This window comes from Dermacentor variabilis, chromosome 10 (assembly GCF_050947875.1).
Source record: "Dermacentor variabilis isolate Ectoservices chromosome 10, ASM5094787v1, whole genome shotgun sequence".
NCBI lineage: Eukaryota > Metazoa > Arthropoda > Arachnida > Ixodida > Ixodidae > Dermacentor > Dermacentor variabilis.
The window spans coordinates 49,255,271-49,280,781 of record NC_134577.1 but is presented as its reverse complement, the minus strand read 5'-3'; the positions used below and the strand labels follow the sequence as shown (position 1 = coordinate 49,280,781).

The 25,511-nt window shown below is 48.5% G+C and overlaps 2 protein-coding genes across 4 annotated transcripts; one reads left to right on the top strand and one right to left on the bottom strand.

The window, feature by feature from the left end:
• Positions 1 to 1,310: 1,310 nt before the first annotated feature.
• On the top strand, positions 1,311 to 12,194 carry LOC142560500 (uncharacterized). Of its 3 annotated transcripts, none has more exons than XM_075672656.1 (4): positions 1,311 to 1,578; positions 4,041 to 4,203; positions 7,494 to 7,621; positions 11,423 to 12,194. In XM_075672656.1, exons 2-4 carry the CDS (start codon positions 4,074 to 4,076, stop codon positions 11,702 to 11,704), a joined length of 540 nt encoding a protein of 179 aa, XP_075528771.1. In that variant the 5' UTR covers positions 1,311 to 1,578; positions 4,041 to 4,073; the 3' UTR covers positions 11,705 to 12,194. The 3 variants fall into 3 exon arrangements, with proteins under 3 accessions (XP_075528771.1, XP_075528770.1, XP_075528769.1); XM_075672655.1 differs by having other exon boundaries at positions 1,313 to 1,578; positions 4,050 to 4,203; XM_075672654.1 differs by having other exon boundaries at positions 1,317 to 1,578; positions 4,053 to 4,203.
• A 2,524-nt stretch (positions 12,195 to 14,718) lies between these two features.
• Positions 14,719 to 24,756, bottom strand: LOC142560499 (carbonic anhydrase-like). The gene is made up of 10 exons (XM_075672653.1): positions 24,342 to 24,756; positions 23,967 to 24,063; positions 23,817 to 23,894; positions 22,915 to 22,995; positions 20,889 to 21,071; positions 19,195 to 19,361; positions 18,589 to 18,681; positions 16,944 to 17,030; positions 15,237 to 15,371; positions 14,719 to 15,036 (listed from the first exon to the last, which is right to left on the bottom strand). Exons 1-10 carry the CDS (start codon positions 24,342 to 24,344, stop codon positions 14,929 to 14,931), a joined length of 1,032 nt encoding a protein of 343 aa, XP_075528768.1. The 5' UTR covers positions 24,345 to 24,756; the 3' UTR covers positions 14,719 to 14,928.
• Between the last annotated feature and the right edge of the window lie 755 nt (positions 24,757 to 25,511).

The following is a 25,511-nucleotide window of genomic DNA, read 5'->3' as shown; positions in this document are numbered from 1 at the left end:
CCGCGACCTCGTGCTCAGCAGCCCAACACCATAGCCACTGAGCAACCACGGCGGGTATAGTTGCCTTCCAATTCCAGTATATAAGGAGAAAATAAGGGTCATTCGATAACAGGGGCTGATCACGTATTCGCTATGCCACCTGTCGTCTTCATTCGAGCCCAAACTGTGCGAAGAACCGACATTTCATTTATTTACTTTTCGGTCAGGCATTTAGAATTGCATGCCATGATTGACTTACGTGGTTCAACGTCCCGAAACAACACAGACACTATCAAAGACACAACTGGAGGGAGTTAAAGGAATGTTCCGAAAAACGTCTGACTGTATAGAGGTCTCTCGAATTCACCTCCTCCAGTACACTACGTCTCCAGACTTGAAGTGGCGCCTGACACCGGCAAAAATGCCGAGAGCCAGTGGGGCTATACTAATCCAATTAGGAAAACCCGCTAAGGTTCAACAACAGACACTCCCTCACCACAACAGGAGTTGGCCTCCCTGGTGCAGTATTCGGCCACTCCCTTCCAAATGACTCATTCGATCAACCAATGGCCCTCAGCTCCCAGCAGCTGCGGAGCACCTGACCAAGGCGGCGGTCAGACCTGTAACGCAGCAGAGGATGGCAAGAAGAAATTCGCAGGCGCTAGTTGGAATCTGTTGGCGCAGGATAGGGGTGACTGGAGATCGCATGGAGAGGCCTTCGTCCTGCAGTGGACATAAAATAGGCTACTACTGATGATGACGATGTATAGAGGCCCCTAACGTGGACTCAAAAGTGCAGCGCACGGGCTTTTTTGTATTGCGCCCCCATCGGAATACGACCGCCATGTAGGCAAGAATTAAAACCCTCGACCTAGCGCTCATACGATCCCCGTTTCGAGTCCAAAGAAGTCACAACGTTGTCATGCAACGCTTCCCCCCCCCCTCCCATCTCCTTCCTCCACGCACGTGCAAGACCAACGCCACCTAGGTATCACAAAGCCTGTGCACTTTGCTTTATGACGTCACGGCCAAAATCCCCACTGCCAAGACGGACGTGACGAAAATGGCGACGACAAAAATCACCGCGGCTTACTCGGCAGCACTCACATCAGATTCTATGACAGTCAGCCCCAGTGGCGTGACGTCGTAAAGCAGAGCGTACAGGCCCTGCGCTATCCGCGCGGCTTTTGGCAAGACTCGGTGTATGACGTAGGTCGGAACGTGGACGCAAGCTGTTGCCCTGTTTTAAATGCGGATGAAGAGAACGGGCAGAAATAAAGGCACACAGATAACGAAGGCGGCAGGAGGCTTCCACGCGTTTCACGAAGGGGCAAGGCTGTTGCTCGCCGCGACGCGTCCCCTTTATTGACGTTCCGATAACGCCCTCGACATCTGCCAGGTGCTCCACGTAACGGAGCTCACACTGTGTCAAAGCCGCGAGCCGCTCCGCGAGCCATTCGACGAGTCCTGTGACCTGGGCAGTTGACCGAAATGCTTGCCTTTAACGCGATTCGTTACTGCTCTCTTTGTAGAGCGAGAAGGTCTGCCTAAAACACGGATACCATAGTACGACGGAGAAGACATTCTCAAGGTCTTTCGGTGAGTACTTCCAGCGTCCTCATCTCTGTTTCCCCTTTTCTACGTAGAGTGACTTTCTGATAACGCCATTCGTTCGTAACCATACACGCAAGGCCGAATGTATAACGCGTTACACACAATTGTAGGCGTTCCCGAAGAAACAACGTGTGCACGACCGAAACGCCACCCTATCGAAAAACTCGATGAGAGGAACAGACAGCTAGCGCGTTGCTTATACAGTGGTCAGTGGACAACCAATAAGATGGCAGCGCGGGTTAGCACTTCTAACGGACGCCTTCAGTCGTAACGCACGCGATTTCGTTAAACATTTAACCTTTCGTAGGCCAACTCCGTCACTGTTTCAGACCAACGAGCATAGATACTTTGCGAAAGCATTTGGTAAGCGTTTAGAAACCTGAAGAGTTCACGGAGCGTCAGATCCGGCTTCGGATCCTGTATTTTCTTGATCTTGATGTTGGAAATTCGCTTTTATAGACTGAAGTTCAGCGAAATGAGCGCGTCGACGAAATTTTCAAGGCCAACTAGCTTGTTTGTCTCTAAATACCGGCATCGGTGTTGCTAATAATATGTTGTCGTGCTTACGTCACCTCCTTGAACGCATGATATCAGTGTTAACGACTGTCGCAGGGAACGAAGAAGAGAGAGAGAAAAGAAAAGGGGGAGAGGGCTTAGGATATTTTTACACTGATGAAGGTGACCTCGTGTAACATGGACGCGCGAACGTAACGATGGGTTTTCCAGCCGCGACAATACGGATATACACACGCCGGCCGCTTCCTATCTCGGGTTAACTGTTGGCGCGAAGAAATCCAAGATAAGCGTACCTATAACCGTCCGAGAAATAAGCCCCTCCGCGAGCATTGTTGCACAATGACAGCCCTCGAAGCGAGTCGTTAAGAGGCGCATCAGGGCGTCAACTTGCGTACAGTTTCCCGCCTCGATTGTCGCTCGGTCTCAAACTGGACACGTCAGGACAGCGGTAAGTAAAGAAGTCATGATATATGCAAAAAGCAAGGTCAAAAAAGAAAGACAGCGAGCGATTCGGGATAATCGAGAAAATGTGTTGGCGAAGCTTAAAGGGGGAGCAAAAAGGGGTAAAAGGGTAACTAGTCGCGCAATTTAGTTTGCGTGAATTTAAACCAAGAAACGAAGAATGCGTGACTAATACCTTCGTCCTCTCTGCCAAGGCACCAACGCATGCTGTTTTATAAAGCTCGTATGCATACTGGCAGCGTAAACAGAGCAAAGAAATCACGAGCAAGTAAATTGGCTAGAAGAGCGTTGGCATTGACATAGCCCAGGGGAGTATTTACCTTCACCTAACCATATCACATTAAAAGGCTAGGTTACCACCATGCTCAGAAGTCTTAAACGCTGCTGAACCTGCATGTTTCACAGTTCATGTCAGAAAGTGTTGCATTCTGGTATTTCTCAACGTGTCACTGTTACTGTTCACTCTCGGTGCGTATTTTTTTTTTTGTAATTCTGTATTTATTTGGACGCGCTCATCATACTATACTTGCAAAATTCTGCATGTAATTACTTCGTTCAGTTGCTGTCTTTCTAATCATGGTCTTAATAGCTTTTATAACAAGAGATCCCATTACAGTGATTCGCTCTGTAACTTGTTTCCGTACGTTTTGAAAATTATGCGTGTATCACATGTTAAACTAATGCATGAGAACTCCATAAATTGGTAAGTACACAAAAATATAGATGAAATGAAAAGAAGTAAGATCATTAAACAAGAAAACAGGAGCATAGTAAAACAAACACACACACACACACACACACACACACACACACACACACACACACACACACACACGGCTCTGCGCCGTGCTTACGTAGTGATTCATGTACTGCAGATCTTTGCGAGAAAGTTCTGCAGAAGGTGGGGGCTCACACGTTTGTCACGGTCATTGTTAAAAGCTATGGCTTAAAACAACCTTTGACTGGTCTTTTCAGTCGCGTATAGTACGTGTGCATTTGCGTAGTGCACCTGTGAGTCACGCTTGTTTACATAGAGTGCGGTCGACAGGTCAGCTGCGGAGAGCGAGAATGATCCTTAATGGAATGCAAAAGATTTTACCGGTGTGTACGTAGACGCCTACACATGCCACCGTGCTTTATGACAGAGAGCTGGGACATAAACGCCTTAGGAGGAGAGCGAGAAAGAAAAATTTAAGGCAAGAAAATTAAATCAAGTTTTAAGATGACAAAAGCCGCTATCTGATTACGAGTCGCGCCGTAGCAGGGGGACTCCGGATCGATTTCGACCGCCTGAGGTTCTCTAACGTGCACCTAAATTTGAGCACAAGAGCGTTTTCTAATTTTTTTTTCCATTTAGCCCCCATCGAAATGCGGATGCCGCGGAAGGAATTGAACCCGCTATTCGCTATAAGAAAAAAAAAAGTCTCCACACTGACTGTTACAAGCTAGATTCATTCGCATGTGTGCAGCTTCGAAAGCAGGTTTTGCTCGCCGGCAAAGTCATGGATCACCGGCTGTGGTCAACAGCTGGAGGCATCTGCCTCGCTTTCTTCTTGGATGCGGCTGGAGCCGAGAGAACCGACTGGGAAGACTCCATGAGGGAGCGGTTACAGCCGAGCTACGACAGCAAGTGTAAGCCGGCCATATTCTTCAAGTGCTCGTAGCTTGTCGGCCTTTCAACTCGCGCTGCACTGCAGATGATTCTATTTGTTTGGTGTAATATGTATCCGTTGACAACGTGAACTATTTGTTCGTCCATTCGTATCTACGAATCCTGCGGCGAAGTGACCTTAGATAGATAATTACTTACGATAAAAGCACCCTTACTCGAGGAAGGGGCACTGATTAGTAAAAATTAGTGCATCTGAATAATTTAATCTCATTCGTAGCCTCATAACACACGTTCAATGACGATTTCATTATTAAAGTTGCTAAAGTACCTGTGGAACGTCATCTAGGGACACATATGAAGATAACTTTCTCCCATCTCAACATGCCATTAAACCATCAAGATTTACAAGCGCAGTATTGCACACTTACTGACGAAAATACTATGATGCACTATCCTCGCTACTTAGTTATGTGTTTCGATAAATGTATGCATGTTGTCCACTATACCTCACTTATTTGTTTGTACGCCCCTGATCGCACGCGTCAACGTCTAAAGGCTGCTTGGAAAGAGCGTTCACGTGCATTTACTTCCGACTGCGCGGAGGCAAACTTATCGTGCCAAGTAAAACAAACAGACACACCAGACAGGACGAGAGAACGCAGTGTCATCATGTGGGTGCAACATGGTGCCTAGTAGTATTTTTATGGTCACAAGATGGTAGTCATTAACTAGAAAACTAGACTTTAAACTTCCTTCGCCGTTGATAAACCACGCTATATTCTAACCTATACAGTCGAAGTGCCAATTTAACAAACTTGCAACCACGTACCTGAGTACTTTTCGTAACGGATACTGGGGTGCATTTGACATCCTACTGAAGTTGTTGCGATTATGTTATAATTTGTAAACCGAGCGTAGTGGGCACCCAATTTTCCAGTTAGGGCCATGCCTGGTCTGCTCCTAGTAGTCATTCACGTTATGGGAAATGCCCCAATCGAAGCGTAGCGCACTTTTACTGTATCTGTCGCTGTTGTACGCACATGATGACACATAGCGATTTCGGGGCAGAGACCGAGAATCGGTCTGTATAGTTACATCAGTAAAGATAATTAAATGCACGAACTGCATGGGAAAAGAAAAAAAAAGGAGACTATGAGAAGCGTCAAGTGACAATTTTGAAGCCCAGTAACAAGTGTGCGTGCGCGCATACGTGCGTGTGCGTGTGCGCGCGCGTGTGCGCGCGCGCGTAATTAAACAAAAAGTGTCAATGATAAAATTGTAGAGCAACACGAAAAGCTACCGATACACCTTTCTGTTGTTCAATACGTGCTACATATTAGTGTTTTGCCGTGCGTAAAAGCAGCCAGCGAATACATGCAAGATTGTCGCGCTACAACCCTCGGAGGGCCTACTTCCCAATTTCCAACCTTCAGGTAGGCCCCCAGGAAGAGGGAAGGGCAGCATCGAAGAAAATTCCCTTGTCGAGGCTACAAAAATTGTTTGACGTCATGCTAGCTCCCAGTCATTCTCCTTCCTCCATGCTCAGCTGAAGAAGCAGCCGCTGCTGCTGGACAAGCATACTATGGCTCATACTCAAAACAGTCCATAATTAGTCCATGGGTAGCATGTATATTCGAAAACGACGAAGAAAAATTGAACTTCTAGTACTGGTGTAACGTAAGCACTATGAGAAAGGTAAAAGCTGCATGCTAATATGTAAAGAAAGAACTACTAAAACGAAAATTAATCACCAGAGAGCATTAATAGAAGAGTGTTATAAAAAAAACCTAACACGAAATAGAGAGAGAGAGAGAGAGAGCAGCAACTGAAAAGTCAAGGCAGGACTTTGATACGTGGCACAAGCCAACACATCGCAATTATGGAGGCGACACGTGCGCGGTACATAGCTGTTTTTGTGGCCCCAAATGATGGCTTATACCCGTGAGAGGGATACGCCACAGTGGAGTTGAAAAGTGTACACAAAAGAAATGCAGAAAGAAAAGGACAATTGAAGAAGAAACATTGCGTAATATCAGAACAAAATTTTGCTAGGGCACTTTTTCTGATGAGGTACAAAAGTTAGCTTGAATACACCGCGGTCTCCCTAGAAGCGTAACCCTCCGGACTAAAGGAAAGTTCGGCAGGGAATGTGGCGCATATTTTCGTGACTTCGAGCCTTCGTTATCGTTCAGAATGCGATACACCAGAGAAATAAGAAGGCGCCTGTAATAAAGAGAAGCATTTAGTACAGTGTCAGATATATCATTCGCATAACCGTACGCCTCCGTAAGCTAGCCGCAGCAATATGTGCTCACGATGGCCCAACAGGAATGAGTGGTGAATTAGAGGGCCGGTTTGTACGCCTTTCCCGCGTACCTCTTCTATTCATCGTGTCATTCGTCTAACGCTCCCACTTTTCTAGAAGAATGTGTGGGACGCAAGAAAGGTCCACTGGCTATAGTGAGCTGGCCAGTCAAGTTCAAAAATCTAACTCCAGCGGCTTAGTTATTTGCAGCACGTGCAGAGCTGGTACGTGGCGGAGACGGTAAGAGCAAAGCGATAACGCTATGCAAAAACCCTCTATTGTGACCCCGCGTTTTGCAACTCGCACCTTGCGGCCTAGATCTAGAATTACAAATTTTACCTAAACCTGAAAACCATACAAACGGTGTTCTTTTTTTTCTTTCTTTTTAAAAAAACCTCGTTGTTTCCGGCAGTTGCACGAAAAAAAATATCGCCGCCCAAGCAGTCCGTACAGATGGCTAACAGCGAAGCTGAAACTTGCGGCCCCGGTGTTTATCTAATCCCGATGGTTCATTAAACGACGGCTTGGTAGGCTACCGGATCCTCGGTACGCAGTTGCTGCTTTCACTCGACTGCACGAGCATGTTCTTGAACCCGGGCTGCAGCGTCGGCACGGCGTATAGGCGAGTTCGTTCCCGGTTCTGCTAGCGGCGTTGCTAATCGAAAGCTGCCTGTTCCTAAGGAGTACGTATTACGCGTGGCCGGAGCCGGAGAGAAACTGCCGTGCGCGCGCTCGGCTGCGACTGAGCAACACCACCACTACTGGCGCAGCGAATCGCGCACCTTCTTTTTTTTTTTTTCGCTTCGAGCGCATGCAGTTACGCCGGAGTTTTCCGCGTACAGGCAACAGACGGACGGACGAATCGGCTAGCCATATACAGCTTCGCTGTAAAAGGAGACACGTAAATATCGTCGCGTTATCGAGACATCATAAGCCGTGTAAAATGACTATTATTGCAGTTGGTATCAATTTTTAGCTCTCATGCTGGACACGCCGATTACGCAGGGAAGCGCCTACGGTCGCGTACTCACTTGTCCACCGGCGCGATCGTGGGAATCGCCGTCGCGGTGGTCGCAGTGGTCGTCTCGGTCTTCCTGTGCTGCTGTCACCGACGGAGAAGACGACGCATTCTGGTAAGCGATCGCCACGGTCTACGTTGCTTATTAAGCGCACGTAACAGTAATCAACTTTAGAGCGGCGTTTCTCAAGATGGCGCATTCTGGTAAGCGATCGCCGTAGTCGGCGTCGCTTATTAAGTGTACATAACACGAAACGAATTTTAGAGAGGCCTTTCTGAAACTGCGGTTCAGGGATCGTGGGGTGGAGAGGGCACACTGTATTTAACGGAGACACTCGGAGACAACTTCGGGAGACGCGCACTAGACTTCAAAACAGCATGCCAGGCGTTCTCGCGAGTCTTCCTTTGCGTTTATTTTTTCTCACCTGGGTTGCCACGCGACATAATGTCGGAATAAAATTACATTTAAGCACGGACGCCCGTTTCATGCAGACACTGCAACAGCAAGCTACTTCCAAAATGCATGGAACACGAGTCAACGTTCACAAACTTCAAGTTGGTTGCCTCTCAATTTAACACCCCTAAGTACACGTTCGCGGACTGTCGTTGTCCCAGGGAACGCCCAATGTGAATGGCAGGCATCCGCCGCAGACTCAGCAGCGCAGTTCTTCGGACACTGGACATTGTTTTCTTATTAGTTGACATCATGTACGGGTGGCGGCTGGTGTAGGGGTTCGCCCCGGCAGAGCCTTCCTTCACGCGAGAAACAGAGCTCACAATGGGGGCAGGGAGGGGGGGGAGGGGGGAGGGTATTCGTTAAGGCAGAAAGCTGGGCGTGTTGCTTTGCGTAGTCTGACGTATTAACAACTTTTGAAGAAAAAAAGATGGTAGCACGCAACACGAACAAACGCACGCGTCTTGTGTTCATGTTGTGCGCTTCCGTTTTTCCAGCGGTGTAAATACGTCGAACACCTCGCGTCTCATCTAAGATGAACTATCAGCGTACGCGCGGCCGTTTACTCCACGGTGACCCATCGCACATCAATATCCCGGAAAACGAGGCAGCTGAGGCAGCTGACCCTCTTGCGACTTCAGCACGCAACCTTGACTTCACTGACGATACCTTGCGCAACATTGCAGAACGCCCGACTGCTTGCACGCGGCGCCACCTACAATGCTTACGCCTGAATGGGCGTTTCGCCGAGGGATCGTACCCCACACAAGTGCATGGTGGTGCTTTACAAAGGGGCACTAAAGAGAAAAAGGAAACTGTTCAAAAAGGACGCAAAAAAGCGAAATACAGGTGGCGACGCCACTTTCAAATTCTGGCACCCGCGAGCCGTGACGTCACGAATTCTAACGGCGTCTACAATGTGCTATAGTTACCTTCCTATCGGTTCACATGAACTGCAATGTATCCTTAAAGAGCCAAACATTGAACATAGCAAGTTTCAGAATCTTACACATGCGCCGAAATAGCTAAAATGAGAAACGCTTCGAAATCTGTGACATCACAGTGACGTACCGGCAATCAAGATGCGGCACGAAATTCAAGAAACGCAGGTTGGCCTTAACTTGTCTTCAAGTATTCAATCTCTTACCGCGAAATTATAACTAAAACACAATTTTAACAGAATACTTCATCAGTCCAATTAACTTAATTATCTTTGGTGCGCATTTAACTCCCCCTGAAACGCCTCTCTGTTCAAGCAACGCTACTCGTTAAAATAAAAAACTCGTTAAAAAAAGAAAAACTGATACGGGCATCTGGCACAATATAATAGCATTATATTAGCATATTTTCACACTGTTCAAACTGATTTTACAAGTGAACTGTCTCGCACCTTGTGGCAGTCGGCAAAAACACTCAGTATTGCAGAGATGGAGACTTCATTTTAGCCGCCAAAGCTTCTTGAAGTGTTCACCCTCGTTGGAAGCATCATGCGCAAAGCGTTGTTTTCCGAAGTTAGAGATGGAGACTCACGGGGACGTGCTTCTTTTTTCCCCGGTTGACCGCACACGATGTAAAAAAAATCACAATTTCTCTAGCTTAAGCGGATTCGGTATTTCGCGAAAGCGTGACATGCCAGAAGAGGTTCATCTGGAACATCGCCAGCACAAGGCGAAGACTTGCGCCGAGCCATTTGTGCTTCAGTTGTTGGACACTTCCGAGTGAAACGTTCGAGCCATCGCCTACCCGCCGAAATAGCTTCAGTGCGCTATGGCGTTGCGCTGCTCAGCTCGAGGTCTCGGGTTCGATCCCGGCCGCGGCGGTCGCAGTTCGATGGGGACGAAGTACAAAAGAAAAAAAAAACGCTTGCGCACTTAGGTTTAGGGGCACGTCAAAGAACCCGCGAGTGTTCAAGAATTAATCCGGGTTCCACTACGGCGTGCCTCGTAATCAAATCGTGGTTACCCAAGAACTAAATTATTTTCTACTAACTCCATGCATAGTGACCACGCTCTCTGTGTAAAGTGTTATGCTTTCCTGTTCCCAATCCTTATAATTTTTTTTTCTTCAAGTGGACGGGCATGGTGTCTCCTTCAAGAGGCTTTACCTAGAACCTCATTTTTTTTTCGTTAAGAACTGATTTACGTTTCGAAGCAAGAATATTACTGAGAAAAAAAAAGATGACGATAAACGGTGCTGATATTCAATCAAAGTGCACTAACTGAGGATGAGAGTCGCTGTGCGGTGCAAATAGGACGATGTGACGATGAGCACCGCACCAGCTTTTACCCTGACGTAGTAGTTCTGCGGAAACCCGCAAGGTGGAGAGAAGTAATGAATAAAGGGAAAATCAGACATCCACCCGTTCGTAGCAATTGCTACTAAGGAAACCGATACTGGTTCCTCGAAAGAAAAGCCTCAAAGTTGAAGAAAAATTCGTCGTGGTCAGTTGCACGGTTGCATGCAGCTGCGATCGGCTACGCATGGCACCGCACGCGGAGGTGATCTCGGAGGCCATGTGCTACGTAGATACCGCAGCCGCCGCGGGATGCCGCGATGAGTCCACTGCCTGAGCCCACTGCGGCTCGCTGAAGACAACTGCGTTTGGCTTGCGTTTGGCGCGTTGTAGGTGCCGCAGTCGGAAGTGGTGGAGTCTAGGCGAACATCCAAAACCAAACTTGAACTCCGCGCCACGGTGACGTTGAGCAGGCACTCCCCGCTCTGCCGTGTCCTTCGAAGTAAAACGCATTACAGAAGGAGCTGAAGCACCGCGAACGGGGTGCATTGCCAATTCTGCTGAACGCATGGAAGTACTTTTTGTGGCAAATATTTGTGAAATAGCCTGTTTTAATTTCAAATGCAATTCTCCACTTCGATAAAAAAGTGGTTCAGGGTACCTTTGTTACATTATCATGTACCCCTACTGATCTTTTCTGAATTAGTTAAATGTAGTACGCTTTTATTTATCTTGCATTTCACTAAACGTATGTTCTTGTTAATGTTTTTTTTTCCCTTCGACAAGCGACGATTTTTGCATTCTCGCTCGAATCGCAGTTTTTATCATTTGTATAATGCTCTCCTACTGATAGGAACCACTGTCGCGCTGCCACTCACTGTCTGAGAGGGTACAGGGTTCCCGTCAAGCTTGTCGACTGACAAAGCTTTTCTTGACCCTGTTCCCTGTGTCTCTGATTTACAAAATGCAGAAACAAATTGAAATTGAGAATGGATGGATGGATGGATGGATGGATGGATGGATGGATGGATGGATGGATGGATGGATATGAGCGTCCCCTTTGGAACGGGGCGGTGGGTTGCGCCACCAAGCTCTTGCCATTATACTGCCTAATGTCCCACCCAGGCCCTACCTAATGTCCTACGTAGAAGGCGGGGAAAACAAGTGCCCCCATACGGGCCCTAAAGTAACCGCGCTGCAACACTTGCTGCTCAACCAACGTCTCGCAGGCCACGCAGCAGCACGTCGTGCATCCGGCCATGGTACCGCCGATGCCAGGCGTGGCGCCCTACGCGTGCCCCGGATCGTGCCCTCCCGTCCCGGTCGTTGCTCCGTACCCTGCGCAGTACTACCACCAGCACCAGGCGGCGCAGCATGCTCAGATGGGACTCCACGCTGGTCACAACCTGGCGGCCCCCTCGCCACAGCCGTCGACACTGCCGATGCCTTCGCCTACCGCGCCACCCGAACCACCACCGCCCTACAACTACAGGGCGAACTACCCGCACTGAGGCGTGACCTCAGAGATCTGGAGTTCGCGCGCCGCCCGATCTCTGAGGCAATGACTCTTCATTAGGCGACCGCGACTGTGACAAAAAAAATGAAAAATCCTGTAGAGCACAGGGCACAGGAACGTGGCACAGGAACACATAGCAATCGCGCGTCACCAAGTGCGCAAAGCGCAACGACAAAGGCACTGCTAGGACCAATGTTTTCGTTAACCTATCCTGTCTAGAAATTCCAGCACATTCAGTGGCGTACACGTCCTTTCTGATAGGGCAAAAGTAGTCCTGGTCATCGTCCTTGCGGACTGCGTCTTTTTTTTCGGAGTAAAAAAAAATAGACCAATGCATTTAGCTTGCATTCTTGCACATGAATTCCTCGAAACTCGCGCTAGGCACGAGATTTCTGGCAAATAGCACATGTTTTGTATACCCGCTGGCTTCTATTCTGCAGACAGATGACCCCCAATGTTGTGAATTAAAATGTTATTTAGTGAAATTTCGGTTATTTCATCCCTCAAAGATTACCGCCACTCAGATTCCAACGTCCTCTGCCGAAAATGATACGTTGCCGAAATAACTGTTTCTCAATCCCCGCTACGGTATCTCATAGTTACTCTTCCTTAGCACACCTGGATAAGTTATGTGCTTTCGGGGATCCTTGAGCAACCTCAGAGGCAAACAAAGTTGTTCACGGAGTCAGAGACATAACCGGGCCTTTATCCGTCGCGGCGACTCGTTGGTAGTAGCGCCCAGCTGCTGGTCACGAGGTCGCAGGATCGATTACCGGCAGCGACGAATGAATTCCGACAAGTCCACAGTGCAAAAAAGAAACAAAGAGCGCTCTTGTGCTAATGAGATGCACATTAAACAACCCCGTGCGATCAACATTACGCCGTAGCTCTCAGCCACAACGTCTAATATGCACAGTCATCAAAGTGTTGGCCCTCGGGACCGCTATGTACAACCACATCGATCAATTTTTACCATTGAAATGTTGTACTGTAACCGCTGCGGCGCGTTGCACTGTCGCGAGAAATGTGCCGTTTCTCATCAAACGTGACGACGACTTGCAGTAAAGGGGAGCGCGGAAACTTCGCAATTTTAATTTGAAGATTGCCAGAAAATTCTCGACACTTACCTTTTTTTTTTCGGAATACCAGCTTTTACTTCCTGGCCCTCCAATCTTCGAATGGAAATTAAACTGACTTGACTTGAGTTTAGCTGACGTTGACATTGGCTGACTTGACTCTGGGCGCTATTCTGGATATTCCGCCATTTTGATGATGATGCTGATGATCATAGCAACCTTATTGTACCGCCGGATAAGGAGGCCCCTACTTCCCATCCCCGGCACTCAGGCCTTGGGGACGAAGGCCGGAACCTCCGCGATTAGAAGCCATTTTCTTCGATGCGCGACGTAGACGCGACGCGAATAAAATGGCGCTGATGGCCCCATTTTGCTTTTGTAGCGTGACGCCAACTTGACGTTTTGCCTAAGAAACTGAAATGAAGGCGCTGAACGTAAGGTTCTCGGTAAAGCAAAACAGTTTTCCTCTGCAGTAAAAATAAAGCAGCTATCTCAAAGCGCATGATTATTCCGTCGAAAACGCTTCTCGCTTCCGTCGCCTGCTGCGTACAAGCCTCGTCGTCTACTTCAATAGTCAGGATGCGTGTCCCCGGGAAATGGAATGAGTGATCGTATGTTGGCGCGAACGCGCTTTGTTTTCTTCCTTGAGACAACATACGCGACCTACCAGAGGTGATGCGCGCACGTTCTAGGCCACGTTATTATCTCGTGAAACGCGAGTGACTCAGTCCGACTCGGCTGGCTGAGGAACGGCGGAGAATCACCGATAGCGTTGCGAGCGCCAGAGATATCCACCAGCGCGACGCAAGCGCCGGCGCTGCCACGTCTTCACTTCGCTGGTTACTCGCACCGCGGGTGGAAACATCAAGGCGCCGCCTTGAGTACGTTTTTTTTTTATAAATTATAATGACGCCGTTGTCATATCTTTTGATTGTGCGAAAAGGCATTAATCTTGATTACAATACAAATGCAGCAGTGAAAAGTGGACAACGTTGCCGAAAGTTTGCGAAGTCCAACCAATATTATTTCGTATAAACGCGTTCTTTAAAAAAATGGCCCCAAACACAAATGCCAACACCACCCGAGAGCGATGCAAATACTAGGAGCAAGCGTTATGAACAAAATATTTTCGTGGCGCCAAATTGACGGGGAAAATGTGGCGATACGCATTCCTCTCGGCTGCCATTGCATATGGCTGCTCATTAGCATAATTCGCGCGGCTCGTCGCACCAAAAATTATGGCGGAAAATCTCAGCAATGGCGGCCCAGCTTAAAGTCACGCATCATCAAAATGACGTTACGAAATAGCCCTTCCTGTGACGCCCCTCACGGGATATTCCTTCAGCCAATCAGCAAGCTGGCATGGCGCATATCTTGGATCGCCACCACATATCCGCGAAATTGCAGATGCATTGCACTGGCTTCTGTACGCTACTGCTCACATTCTTTTTGAAGCGCTAACGTCACAATATAGCTGCCAAGGTCCAAAAAAATGTATTAGTCTATAAAATTTGCAGCTCGACGTCACGTTTCGTCATCTTGATGAAAACGCAAAATTGCATTTTGCAAAACTTCCGCTTCCCGGCACAAATTTCAAAGCACGTGACCTCTCGACAGCCAATCAGAGAGTAAACATGGCGGATAATGGCGGCCATGCAGCCACCATGCGTGTCGAGCGCCCTCTGGCTATAGTGAACTAGAAGGGAGTAGAAGGTAGAAGGTATACAGTACCCCCCTTCTAGAACACCATACTCTGGCTGACTTGACTGGCTTGACATTGACTGGCTTGACTTTGGCTAGGTGGAATGACTGACTGACTGATTATATTGCAATGAGAAGACAAGGAGGTCCGAGGGTACAGTGTCTAGAATTCTAGGCACTGTACCGAGGGGCTACATTTTCTCTTTTTTTTTTGATAAAACATATGAAGAAGACAAGCAAACGCGTATGCTTCAGAAGTTCCGTTCCAGAGCAATGAAGGATTTCATATTCTTGAAAAATGTCGCAAGCGGTCGGCGTCGTGGGAATATCGTTTAACGGGTAAGCATAAATGTAGGCCGCCAACAATGTTTAACGGGTAAGCGCGCAAATGTAGGCCGCCACCGGCGGAGTCGCGCTGGAGAGAAGTCGAGCTTTATTCCAACTACGTTGTCGTGGTGTACTTTTTCACTTCGCGGTCCTGGGAAATCTTGTAGTACGGACGAAAGTTGTTCTTGGGCACCTTCGGCGTCTTGTCGCGCAACGCTTGGAGCTGAGAGAAGAAACGGGGCATGAGTTATTCGATATGAAAAGAAAAAAAAAATGGCGTACGAAATGAACACACGTCGCGCGTAAGTGTAAACCGGTATGCGCGCGCGCGCATATCGCATACTGCTGCTGCTGCGCATACTGCTGCGGCGCATACTGCTGCTGCATACGTGCGCGAAGAACGACACGGAAATGGCGCCCCACCGTTGTCCTCTTCACCGAAGGGTGCGAGTCGAGAACGATCCACTCGAGACCCTCGGTGCAGGGCGGTGTCGTCAGGGAGCCTTTGTAGTTGTAGTAACTCGTGATGGGACCTACGATGTCGCCGAGCTTCAGTTTCTGCGCCAGTGTTAGAGATCACGACGCTCGAATATAGACAGGAAGGGTAGCTGCTCCTATACGGTTCAATGGGAACGCAATTCGTCATGAAATGAAGTCAGCTTTATCGATATCAGTGCTTATAACAGACTACAGACTGAAAGAGCCACAAAGGAAAAAAAAAAGACTCAGTCTAGACTGATAAAATACCCTTTCATAAGTACGTTTTTGTTAATCTCACGATAAGAGGCTGATTACTTTCGAAGAGAAAATGTACACCAGAATGACATTTGTCTATTTTTTTCAGTTTCGCATCGCAATCTCAGCTTCAGTAAGTCAGTGTGACATCATGTGCTTCAGATAATTTTCTCGCATTTGGGATGCTTTGGCTCGGTAAATATTTTCGACACTTACACTGTTCAGTCTATGGCTCCTTCACTGTACAACACGTCCTCGCTCTCCGACCCTCCTCCCATTTTTTTTTTTTTTGCGTTAAGCAATTAAATAGGCCATAGCAGACACTTTCAAAATTCGTGACGGCGTCGTTACACGTGTTTCGTATTTTTCAGTCTTACGTGGCTAATATAGCCTGTTCCCATGGCAAGAGAGGCCTTTCTGCTTCCGTGTTATTGTATTTTAGTTATTTGTTATTATTATTATATTTCTTTCATTAGCGACCTTCTCTAACCGCTTCAGCAACCACGTGTAGCTCTGAACCACCGAGTACCCAATCTAAAGCGACACCGCAGTGACTACAGATAGATGATAGTGACTGCGGGTTGATAGTTCATGCGGGCAGACCTCTTGGATTTTATAAACGGTCAGCGACTACTACGAGCACGCGTCGTAAATCACGCGATTTGCCTAAAGGACGAGTGCAACACAGCCATTACGGGTATTGCTCTTTTAACGCGATAGCGTTAAGGAGCTCGTGTCGCAGAAAAGCCGGTGTCGTCGGCGTCGGTGTCGGCGTCCGCGGCGTTGGCCGTGAGCGATAAATCACGGCAGGCACATTTTTTTCTGGGCTGAATGATAGTTTTTGAAACATGAACCGAATGTAAAAGAAGGCATGTCCACAAACAGTGATCGTTCTTCAGCAAGAATTATACAAGACGTCTAACTTATTTCGTTGCAAGCCTTTAAAAAAAAATGAAAAAAAAATCACGACCGCGCTACACCAATGCAACCGGTGCAATATTGTTCGCTGTCCTGCGGAGCAATTAATTTTCATATACTATTTTGCGAAGATAAATTTGCTATCATTTTCACTATCGAATTACACGCAGAAGCTGCAATACCAAAATTTTGGAAATCGTACTGAAATACACGCTGTATATTGCCACGACGTACTAACGGTGAGAGCAGTGATAACGGCAGTGATATACCAGCCATAACCCGGTGAAAAACAGACACCGCCTAAAAGCACAGTACAGCGTATATGCGTGAGAAGACGTACTACACACCGATGCGAACCACTTGCACTCAACGCGTCGTGAGATACCCAAGACGGCGATTATGGACGCATCCAATCCAAGTCAGGATCCACCTGTCGCCTCTTTAAATACCAGCTCCGGATAAGCGTTCCGTGTGTACCTTGGCGGAGTCGGTGGCGACGCCAATCTTGTCGATAATGACTTGGAGCGCAGCGTCCGTTTTATTGTCCGCGGGTTTGTCTTCCACCTGCAGAAGATGGAGTGAGATGGAGATGCTGTTGGCGATACCGGCTGCGCTAAATTTCCACTGGTCAGTTCGAATTTCCCCTAGTCAGTTGCAAATGTCCTGTCCTAACCTGGAGACGGACACGCATAGGCTGTAGCAGACGCCTCTTTCTGTATATGCGTACATAGATTATCTTCATAACGAGCCGGGCAGTCTCCGCCCCCCCTTTTATTGTGCCCCCTTCCTCAATATGGCAGTCAACGTGTTCTTGAACGTGCGACTGCGTGAGCTCCTATACTGAACCTTTATTCGTGCAACGCGTCTGAGCGGCGCCCATTTTTTTATATACCAAAATACACATTTGGGCGCTTTCTTTGTATTGGAAGGGCTGTAACGTGTTTAATAGTAAAATGTTTAAATACAGAGCGTCGCCGCCGCAGCTACGTGAGATAGGCAACTAAATTCTCGCGGACGGCTGGGTCTCCGGCCTACATCAATCTAAATCAAATCTTGTATCAAACCCTTTAGCGTACACGCTGAAAGCGATGGTGCCACTAATCGGCAATCAAGCACGTATATAAGACGCATGTAAAGGTATAGTCTGCTAACCAAGAGCGGTTTTATATTATGTATAGAGCAGTGCGAAAATTCATTAACGGGCATTCGTCGACGGACTGAAGCTCTATATACGAGCATTCTGTAGTGGGAAAGTCCAGCACACAAGGTAAGTGAGCTTGGAAATCGCAACGGCCCTGAATACCGCTTCGTAGTTGGTAGAACACGCCGTTCTACAAACTACAGACCGCGCAAACATGAAAGTCATCCGCGGCGCTGTTTGTTATCAGTGGATAACCAAACAGTCATTTTAAAATAAATGTCTCCCCTTTCAATTCTACTGTATTTCAGTCTTTGAGGAATGCAAAGAAAGATAATGTGCAGAGACGACAACAATACGGGGATACAATGACTGCTGAGGATATCACGGCCGGCTTCCTTTGCGGGTACTAGAGTCTCAGAATAATCCGACGGGCATTCTGAACGCGGACCCATAGTGATGAACTAAATCGGGGCGCACTCCGTAAAGTGGCCGCACGCAGCTCCCTTTCTATCCCTCTTAATTTTTAACGACTCTCTTCTTTTTCGACAATTTAGTGCGCAAAACATTATCTCTTTCTCGAAATATCCCCCCACTTCTACATGGGTAACGCATTAATGGGCAATTCACCCGTACTTGTTCCTAAGCCTGAAAGCACAGCACTCGCTTATTCCACAGAGGCCAATCCCCGCGTCGCTGGTTCAAGAACAGGCCGCGGGACACCGCCACCATCTGTGAAAGTTGCGAATACAAGATTTTCTGTGCTCCGCAGCAGTTATACCAAAATGAGCACTACAAATCACTGTGTTCTAACCGAACCGGTACGGCTAACGGGTCGTCGCAAGCGAGCAGTCTCCCGCACTAAACTCCTGCAAATTTACTGGCTCACGAACAGCCGTTCGCGTTAAGAGATCGCTATAAGTGAGGACCGGTTATAAGCGAGCTGTATAGGCTATGTGTCGCTCTACTTATACTAAGACAAACCTGTAATAGGACAGCCAGAACGAGTACATTGCCGGGCTCCTTGAGGGCCTCATTCAGGCTGCTTTTGCCTTCCTTGGCGTGGACGAAGTGGACCTGCCGGAAGAAGAGACGGGAGAGCGTGAGTGACCCGGACCGCATTCAGTGCGCGGTTGCGTCGACTCGCTCACAGAGATTCACCAACGCGGAATCGCCTTAATTCGCTCAGACAGATTAGCGCCCACTCGGAATCACTTCGACACGCCTGCAGACTTGCATGCTTCCTCGGACGACCGCGGGGCTCTCTCAGACGCTCAGTAAATCACTGAGTAAATCTCAGTGAGTTGATTCGCGAGTGAGTTAATTGTCTCTAATCGTGCTATGGCAATTTTGCCTAGCGGTAAACAGCTGAAGTACCTACAACACCGCGCATCAACCTTGCTTAATTAAGTCATGTGTGTTTGCAAGGGCCTCAATTTCTTGATTACTAAAGCTCTGTTCTGGCGCCTTAAACGTTCTCGAGCAATCTTCTAGCACTTAAGCTTGACTTAATATTTGCCTTTAGCTTTCCTTTAAGAAACTTTTTTTGCCTTAAAAGGCAAGCGCCACGGGTGTTTCGAAGTCTCGCACCTCCATGGGAAAGCCGTGCCCAGCGTCGTCGATCTTGTGTTCCGCTCCCTGGCTGTCGTTGGACCCGAAGTGGAAATGAAACTGTTGCAGCACAAATTTGCCTTGGCCGAGCACGTCTGCGCTTTCCACAGAGGGAGCCGCCCCGCCTTCCTTCATTACCACCTGGGCTGCGGTTTCCGAAGCAAAATATAAGACAGGTTGGCCAGAGACTGCCAAGAGGGTATTAGTCTGGAGTGGCACAAATACGAAAGAAAGGCCTGCTAGGCTCCAACATTTCGACTTTGGCGCCGCTTAAAACTGTAGCTGTCATAGCCTGTTTTAGACGATGACGTATGTGGGTACCTTTCATCGCAAAAAGCTAGCAAAAGTCTGAAAAATATCTTCTCTGAGCATTCCAGCCGAATATCCTCGTAGAAAAAGCCAAGCCAAGAGCTTAGCCCGAGGCAAGGTTCATCACGAGTTCCTCAAAATTGGGAAGCAAGTTATTAGTGATGGTGATGAGAGCAAAGGGGTTGCATTAGGTCAGCCGTGCAACCCTTCGGCATTGCTAAAGACTCCAGCCTAGTTGGCCATTGTGAAGATATCCCAACGAATCTCTCGCATACCCTGACTGAAGTCAGCAACCAAAATTCAAAGACATGTGGTAAGTCGTCCAGGTGCGCCACTACAGGAAGGGGGCGCCTTCTAAGGTCGCACGCGCCTTGGTGGACCCGAGGATGGATGGATGCAAGGATGAACTTTGCTGTGGTCCCTTAGGGCGTGCGTTAGCGCGCAGCGGGCCGCCCCTACGTCGGGACAGAGACACACGAGGAGACAAGGAAGAAATGTCTCCTCAGTCTGCCACGGACTAGCTAAAGATAAGCAACTCCATCACGAGAAGCACGGCTGTTTAACGCGACCAGCGTCTGAAGACTACTGTAAAAAGCGCACGCACTAAGTTCAGCAGGTTTAACACGGCCAGCGTCTGCAGACTGTTGTATGAACCGCGCGCATTAAGTTCAGCAGACGTTCAGGCACGAAGAAAAAAATAAAGGCTTCTTTAGCAGAAATATACCATACAAGATGTCACCCGCCAGTGCCACGCGATTGGAGTTACTACAAAGGCTCCCCTTGCTCTACCACGAGTTGCTCTGCCACCAGTTAGGAGCCGTATGCAGGAACACTGCCACTAATCAAGGACCCTAGCTAGGGGACCTTGACTCAAGGTAGCGCCATTCTTTCATCTAGCCGCCGTACTCATCATATGTGCTCGCGCTCCTCCAACATTGCCCGTGCGCGATTGGTCACATGATATTTCGGCCGGTTAGCGGTGGTGTTTATTTCTTCATTCTTCGATTTTTATTTATCTTCTTTTGCAAGGTTCTAAGGCTTCTCTTACGTAGCATGGTTTACGCCATCACACGCATAAGTAAGGATTGATTGCACGGAAAACAATTGGAAAGCGTGTATCGATCATTATAATGAAGTGCGACACAAACTAGAAGCTATTTGTTTAGCACGCGTGTTGGTACATTTGGAACCCTTTTTTTTCGTGCACTAGCGGCGCTCCGTGTAGGAGGAGGATCACAGGTGAAGGGGAGCGGGATAACGAGGTTAGCGCTACCCCGAAACTCATCTACAGACCTTACCACGAATAGACTACAGGCTTAAAACTACAGCAACATGGCGTACGTCGTGCTTCAACGAAAACTCACTCGCGTGGCCGTCCACGTCTACGTCGAACTTCACGAACTCTCTCTGGTAGTTTTCCAGCTTGAGGTTCGCGCTTTCCTCAACGAGACCTGAAGGTATCTCGATGGGCGACTGGACGGAGCCCGTGGCGCATACGCTTCCAGGCATGCAGAAGATCAGGTCGCCCCAGTTGTCCGGTTTGGGCCCTGCGAAAGCGCGCACAGCAAAAGTGCCCACCGTCACGCGCACACGTGATCGGCATAACGAGATCCTCGTCAACAAGTGGCGACACGCACGTTTCCTACACGTGGATGGAATAGTAATCTAATCGTCAAGCGTTCAGTGGCGAAAGAGGAGTGCGAAGAAATGAACACGCGTGGAAGTGAACTGCTCAAAGATTTCCACTATCGACGATACCAACTGCACGAGAAGTATTTCAGGTATTTCAGCAGGTACTTAAAGGGACACTAAAGGTTACTATGAAGTCAAGTTAAAGCGATAAAGCAACGCTCTAGAACGTCTAAGGCGTCAATATAATCGCGAACAAAGCTTTAGCAACCGAGAAATTGAGGAAAATGCATGACACGATTTGAGACCCCCCCTCCAGCGACATTCCGGTACTAGCCCGATGACGATCATCATAATTTATGTCACTAGTACTCACCTACTCATATTAAAAAGATCATTTCATTAGGTTACAAGACGGAAGAAAATGATACTTGTCCACTTCTGTTCGATTCTAAGAAAAAATAACATTTTGACGTTACCCTTCAGTCGTATGGGTGGTGGAAAGTTTCGTTTTCGCTCGAGTCTGCGCGCACGACTCTGCGCCGCGCGCGCTTTGGAGTTTCAGTTGTTTCGTTATCGCATCGTGCTGTGCTGGTTCTGCTGGCTCGCGAAACTTGCATTTGGAACAGGCAGCGAGAATGCCACCCATGTGATGTCGTGGGATGCCCGAACATTCCGCGGAACTTGGCCAAGGGCAGTTGCAGCGGCGAATCCAACGTTACTTATCACTGTGTGCCAACGAGTGAACCTCTTCGTTCGAAGTGGTTAAGTGCCGTACCTCTGCCACAGCGCGTTGGCAAAGAGCCGAAAAATCGCATAGTGTGCTCGCTGCACTTTCGTCCAGAGGATTACGAGTTCAACGCCGACTTACTGAAGTCGTGTGGAGTACCTTTCAAAGTAATGCTTCCCCGTAGCGCTGTTCCGTCGGCCTTGCCTGCATAATCCGAAGCGCAAGAAGTGCAGGTCGAAGACGGAGCGGTGAGTGCGGCATTTGGTTTGGTAGAGAAAGCTACAAATGTGCGAATATGTACAGCCATGACATACAGTTGCCGTCGTAGTATATAGTACGCAACGACGCCGGCAGCGCGAGCCGTCAGCAGCAGGTCATGTTCATCAGTGCTTAAATCGCTGAAGTCGAGCCCAGCATCGCGAGCCAATGTGTCGTTGTCAGGCTCGTCCATTGCAACGAGCGTCAAAGTTGGCGTCATAAAATAAAGAACCAGCTATCATCGCGCGCTTTCCCTTCCGCTAGCCGCCATAGTTCCGCTTTCGCGATGCTGTCGGCTCTGTCTTGGCTTTGTTCCTGGCATCGCGTTTGCGTTTTGCGCAGAAAAGCCGTAGCGCCGTCTGCGGGCACCGTTTTACTCACCGACGGCGCAGCGTCACTTTGAGACCATGACGTCACCACTCCTCGATCGGAGGGCGGGCGATTTGAACTGCGCTAGAGGGACGCGGACACTTCAGAACGCATTTTCTCTTAAAATAAGTCTCTTCTTCGCATGAAACAAGCGTTTCGAGGTTTCTGGGGTGGTATTTCAACAGCCCACGTTGACTTAATATTAACCTTTAGTGTCCCTTTAAGGAGCAGCAAGGATACTTCAGGCAGGATATATGTATTTGTTTTCTTTTCATTTTGTCTTTTCCTACTTTATACTTGTTAAGTGCAATCAATTAGCGCGCGAGCACGTAGCTACCGTCTGCAGCTTCGAAAATGTGCGTAAGTACGTGTCCATTAAATCTAACCACGCAAGGATAAAGTACCTTCTACTCCATCGTAGGACCAATGGCACTCGTGGTGTTTTTTATGTGGCTCGTCGTGGGAAACCTTGTCCGCTTCGCCTCCTGCAACAGAGCGCGGAGACATCCTATAAATCCTTCATTTGTACCTGGAAGCGACGGCTTGTGGCCCCAAGGCGACCACAGAAAGGCTGGCCCGCACGCGTTAGTTCGGGAAACCGCGGACAGAGGTCGCTTCCTGCCGATGGAGGACCTGGCAGGCTGCGGCTCCCGGTCTAAAGTGTAGGCCTGCGTCCGTTGTCGAAACGGAACGACGATTCGGTGACATGAAATTAGACGGAGCCTAGTGCACGATAAGCTATATAAGAGCGGTGCACGTGCGTACAATACATGTAGTACACCGTTCTGCGACCGTTTAGTTTAACTTGAGAGCGCCAGCAGCTCTCTCGCTAAATAATACAAACGTGCGAAGGAATATCCAGTAGAAACCTTAGTCCGAGAGCCACTGCTCCTCAAGTTAAAAGAGCTTTCGCGACGAAATACCGTTCTGCCACGATATTGTTTAACTTGCGAGATGGCGTTTTCAAGTCACAAACTGTGCGGCCAGTACTGCTATGTCCTTTGGTGCGGCTTGAAAGCACAATCTGCAAGTTAAAGAAAGAAAAACTATGACACATAGAGTACCGTTCTGCCACTATACTATTTAATTTGCGAGGACACATCCTCTTCAGTTGATTGTGAAGTAGACCGCACCGAGCCAGAGCTCAACGATGGAACAGGAAAAGTCGTGCTGGAAATCGAGTATCGGAGCAAGTCGAGCTCTTATGTACTTACGAGAACGTCTGCATTGGAAAAAAATCTGACATGGTTGCGACAGAGCGAACCGAGAGAAACGTAGGAAAAAACAATGACAAAGGTAAAGGCACCGTAACTTCTGCGTAGCGCGTTGTTCCAGTGCGAGGTACCACTCAGATGATCGATTGAGACCGATGTGACCTGCAGCCCTGCAACAATGAAGGGAGATCGGGATTGGCTCTACTTACAGTCATAGGCCCAACTATAAATGTGCTACACACCAAGAAAATGTCGGCGCAGACCTTGGTTCGTCGCACGCTCTTCTTCACGCCTGCAGTTTGGGGGCGACGCGTGAATCCGTGACGCAGCACGTCCCGCCTGTTATTAGTGTACGTAAAAGTAAAATATTTAGACGTCACGGCGCGGACAATCCGCCATAGCGGGTTCTTAAACGTGTTCAGTGCGAACAGACTTGGGAAATGAAGACGAAGCATACGCTCTCTGTCGCACATGCACACACAAACACACGTGTTGTAAGCCCTCAAAGACTATCACACATAAACGCAACGCAAAATAGAGACACCACTTGCTATGAAGTCAAAACCACATCCACAAATTACACAACTATATAAAAAAAATCAATGTTGACACATCACCATGGTACTGTATGTGGAGTGTCGGAGTTCCACGGCCGGAGTGGTGTAGGCGTGCAGTGGGCTGCGGCTGAGGTATCCATATAGCTGGAGACGAGCGTCCAGGTGACGTGGCAGGACTGGGTATAAGCGCAGGCCAGGAAAGTCGGCCAAGACCACAGAGGCATTGGTCGGTGCTCCGCTGGACACCCCGCAGATGTGCACCAGCTTGAGACGTTGAGCCGTAGGCTAAGGAGCACTAGGCATACGCAGTGGCCCGGACCCATCATCCGACAGGCTGCTTCTTCTGCCGCTGCCGCCCTCTTCTCCTGGCTTGTTCTCACAATGGCGCCGCTTCTACGTTCCCTCCTCGCGCCACGTGGCAACTGGGTTGAACTGGATTGGATTTGCTTCTACGATGGCGCATGCCCACTGCGGGGGGATTATTGGCCATGGTTTGGGTGGTATTAGGAATTTGCTGTTAATCAGGCGGTTATTCTTTTCTGTTCACACATTTTCCTGTGCCGATGCGGGGTCCCGCTCGTGTTGATGATAATGGTTTCCATCACCTGGCACGTAGTACCCACCTTGGGCAATTGGCCAAGAAGCGAGGGGTACAATTAAAGTAAAACAGGATAAGAAGCTTGAGAACAAGTTAAGGACCGCGCTAAGAGCGATGGAACGAAGAATGTTAGGCGTAACGTTAAGAGACAGAAAGAGAGCGGTTTGGATCAGAGAGCAAACGGGGATAGTCAATATTCTAATTCACATCAAGAGAAAGAAATGGAGCTGGGCAGGTCATGTAAAACGTAGGTTGGATAACCTGTGAACCATTAGGGTTACAGAAGGGGTGCCAAGAGAACGTAAGCGCAGTCGAGGACGGCAGAAGACTAGGTGTGGCGATGAAATTGCGAAATTCGCGGGCGCTAGTCGGAATAGGTTGGCACAGGAAAGGGGTAATTGGAGACGACAGATAGAGGCCTTCGTCCTGCAGCGTACATGAGATAGGCTGCTGATAATGATAATGATGAAGAAATAGATGGCTGTATAAGTGGTAAGAATAGAATCCGGCACGCTCGTGTATTCGCCGTCGCCGTCTTTCGTTTGCGACAGTAGCACGTGAACCTCATGACAGGACGTGCTCAAGCCACTTCTGCGTCATTGCGTGAGACCGCGCTTACACACAAATGGCTG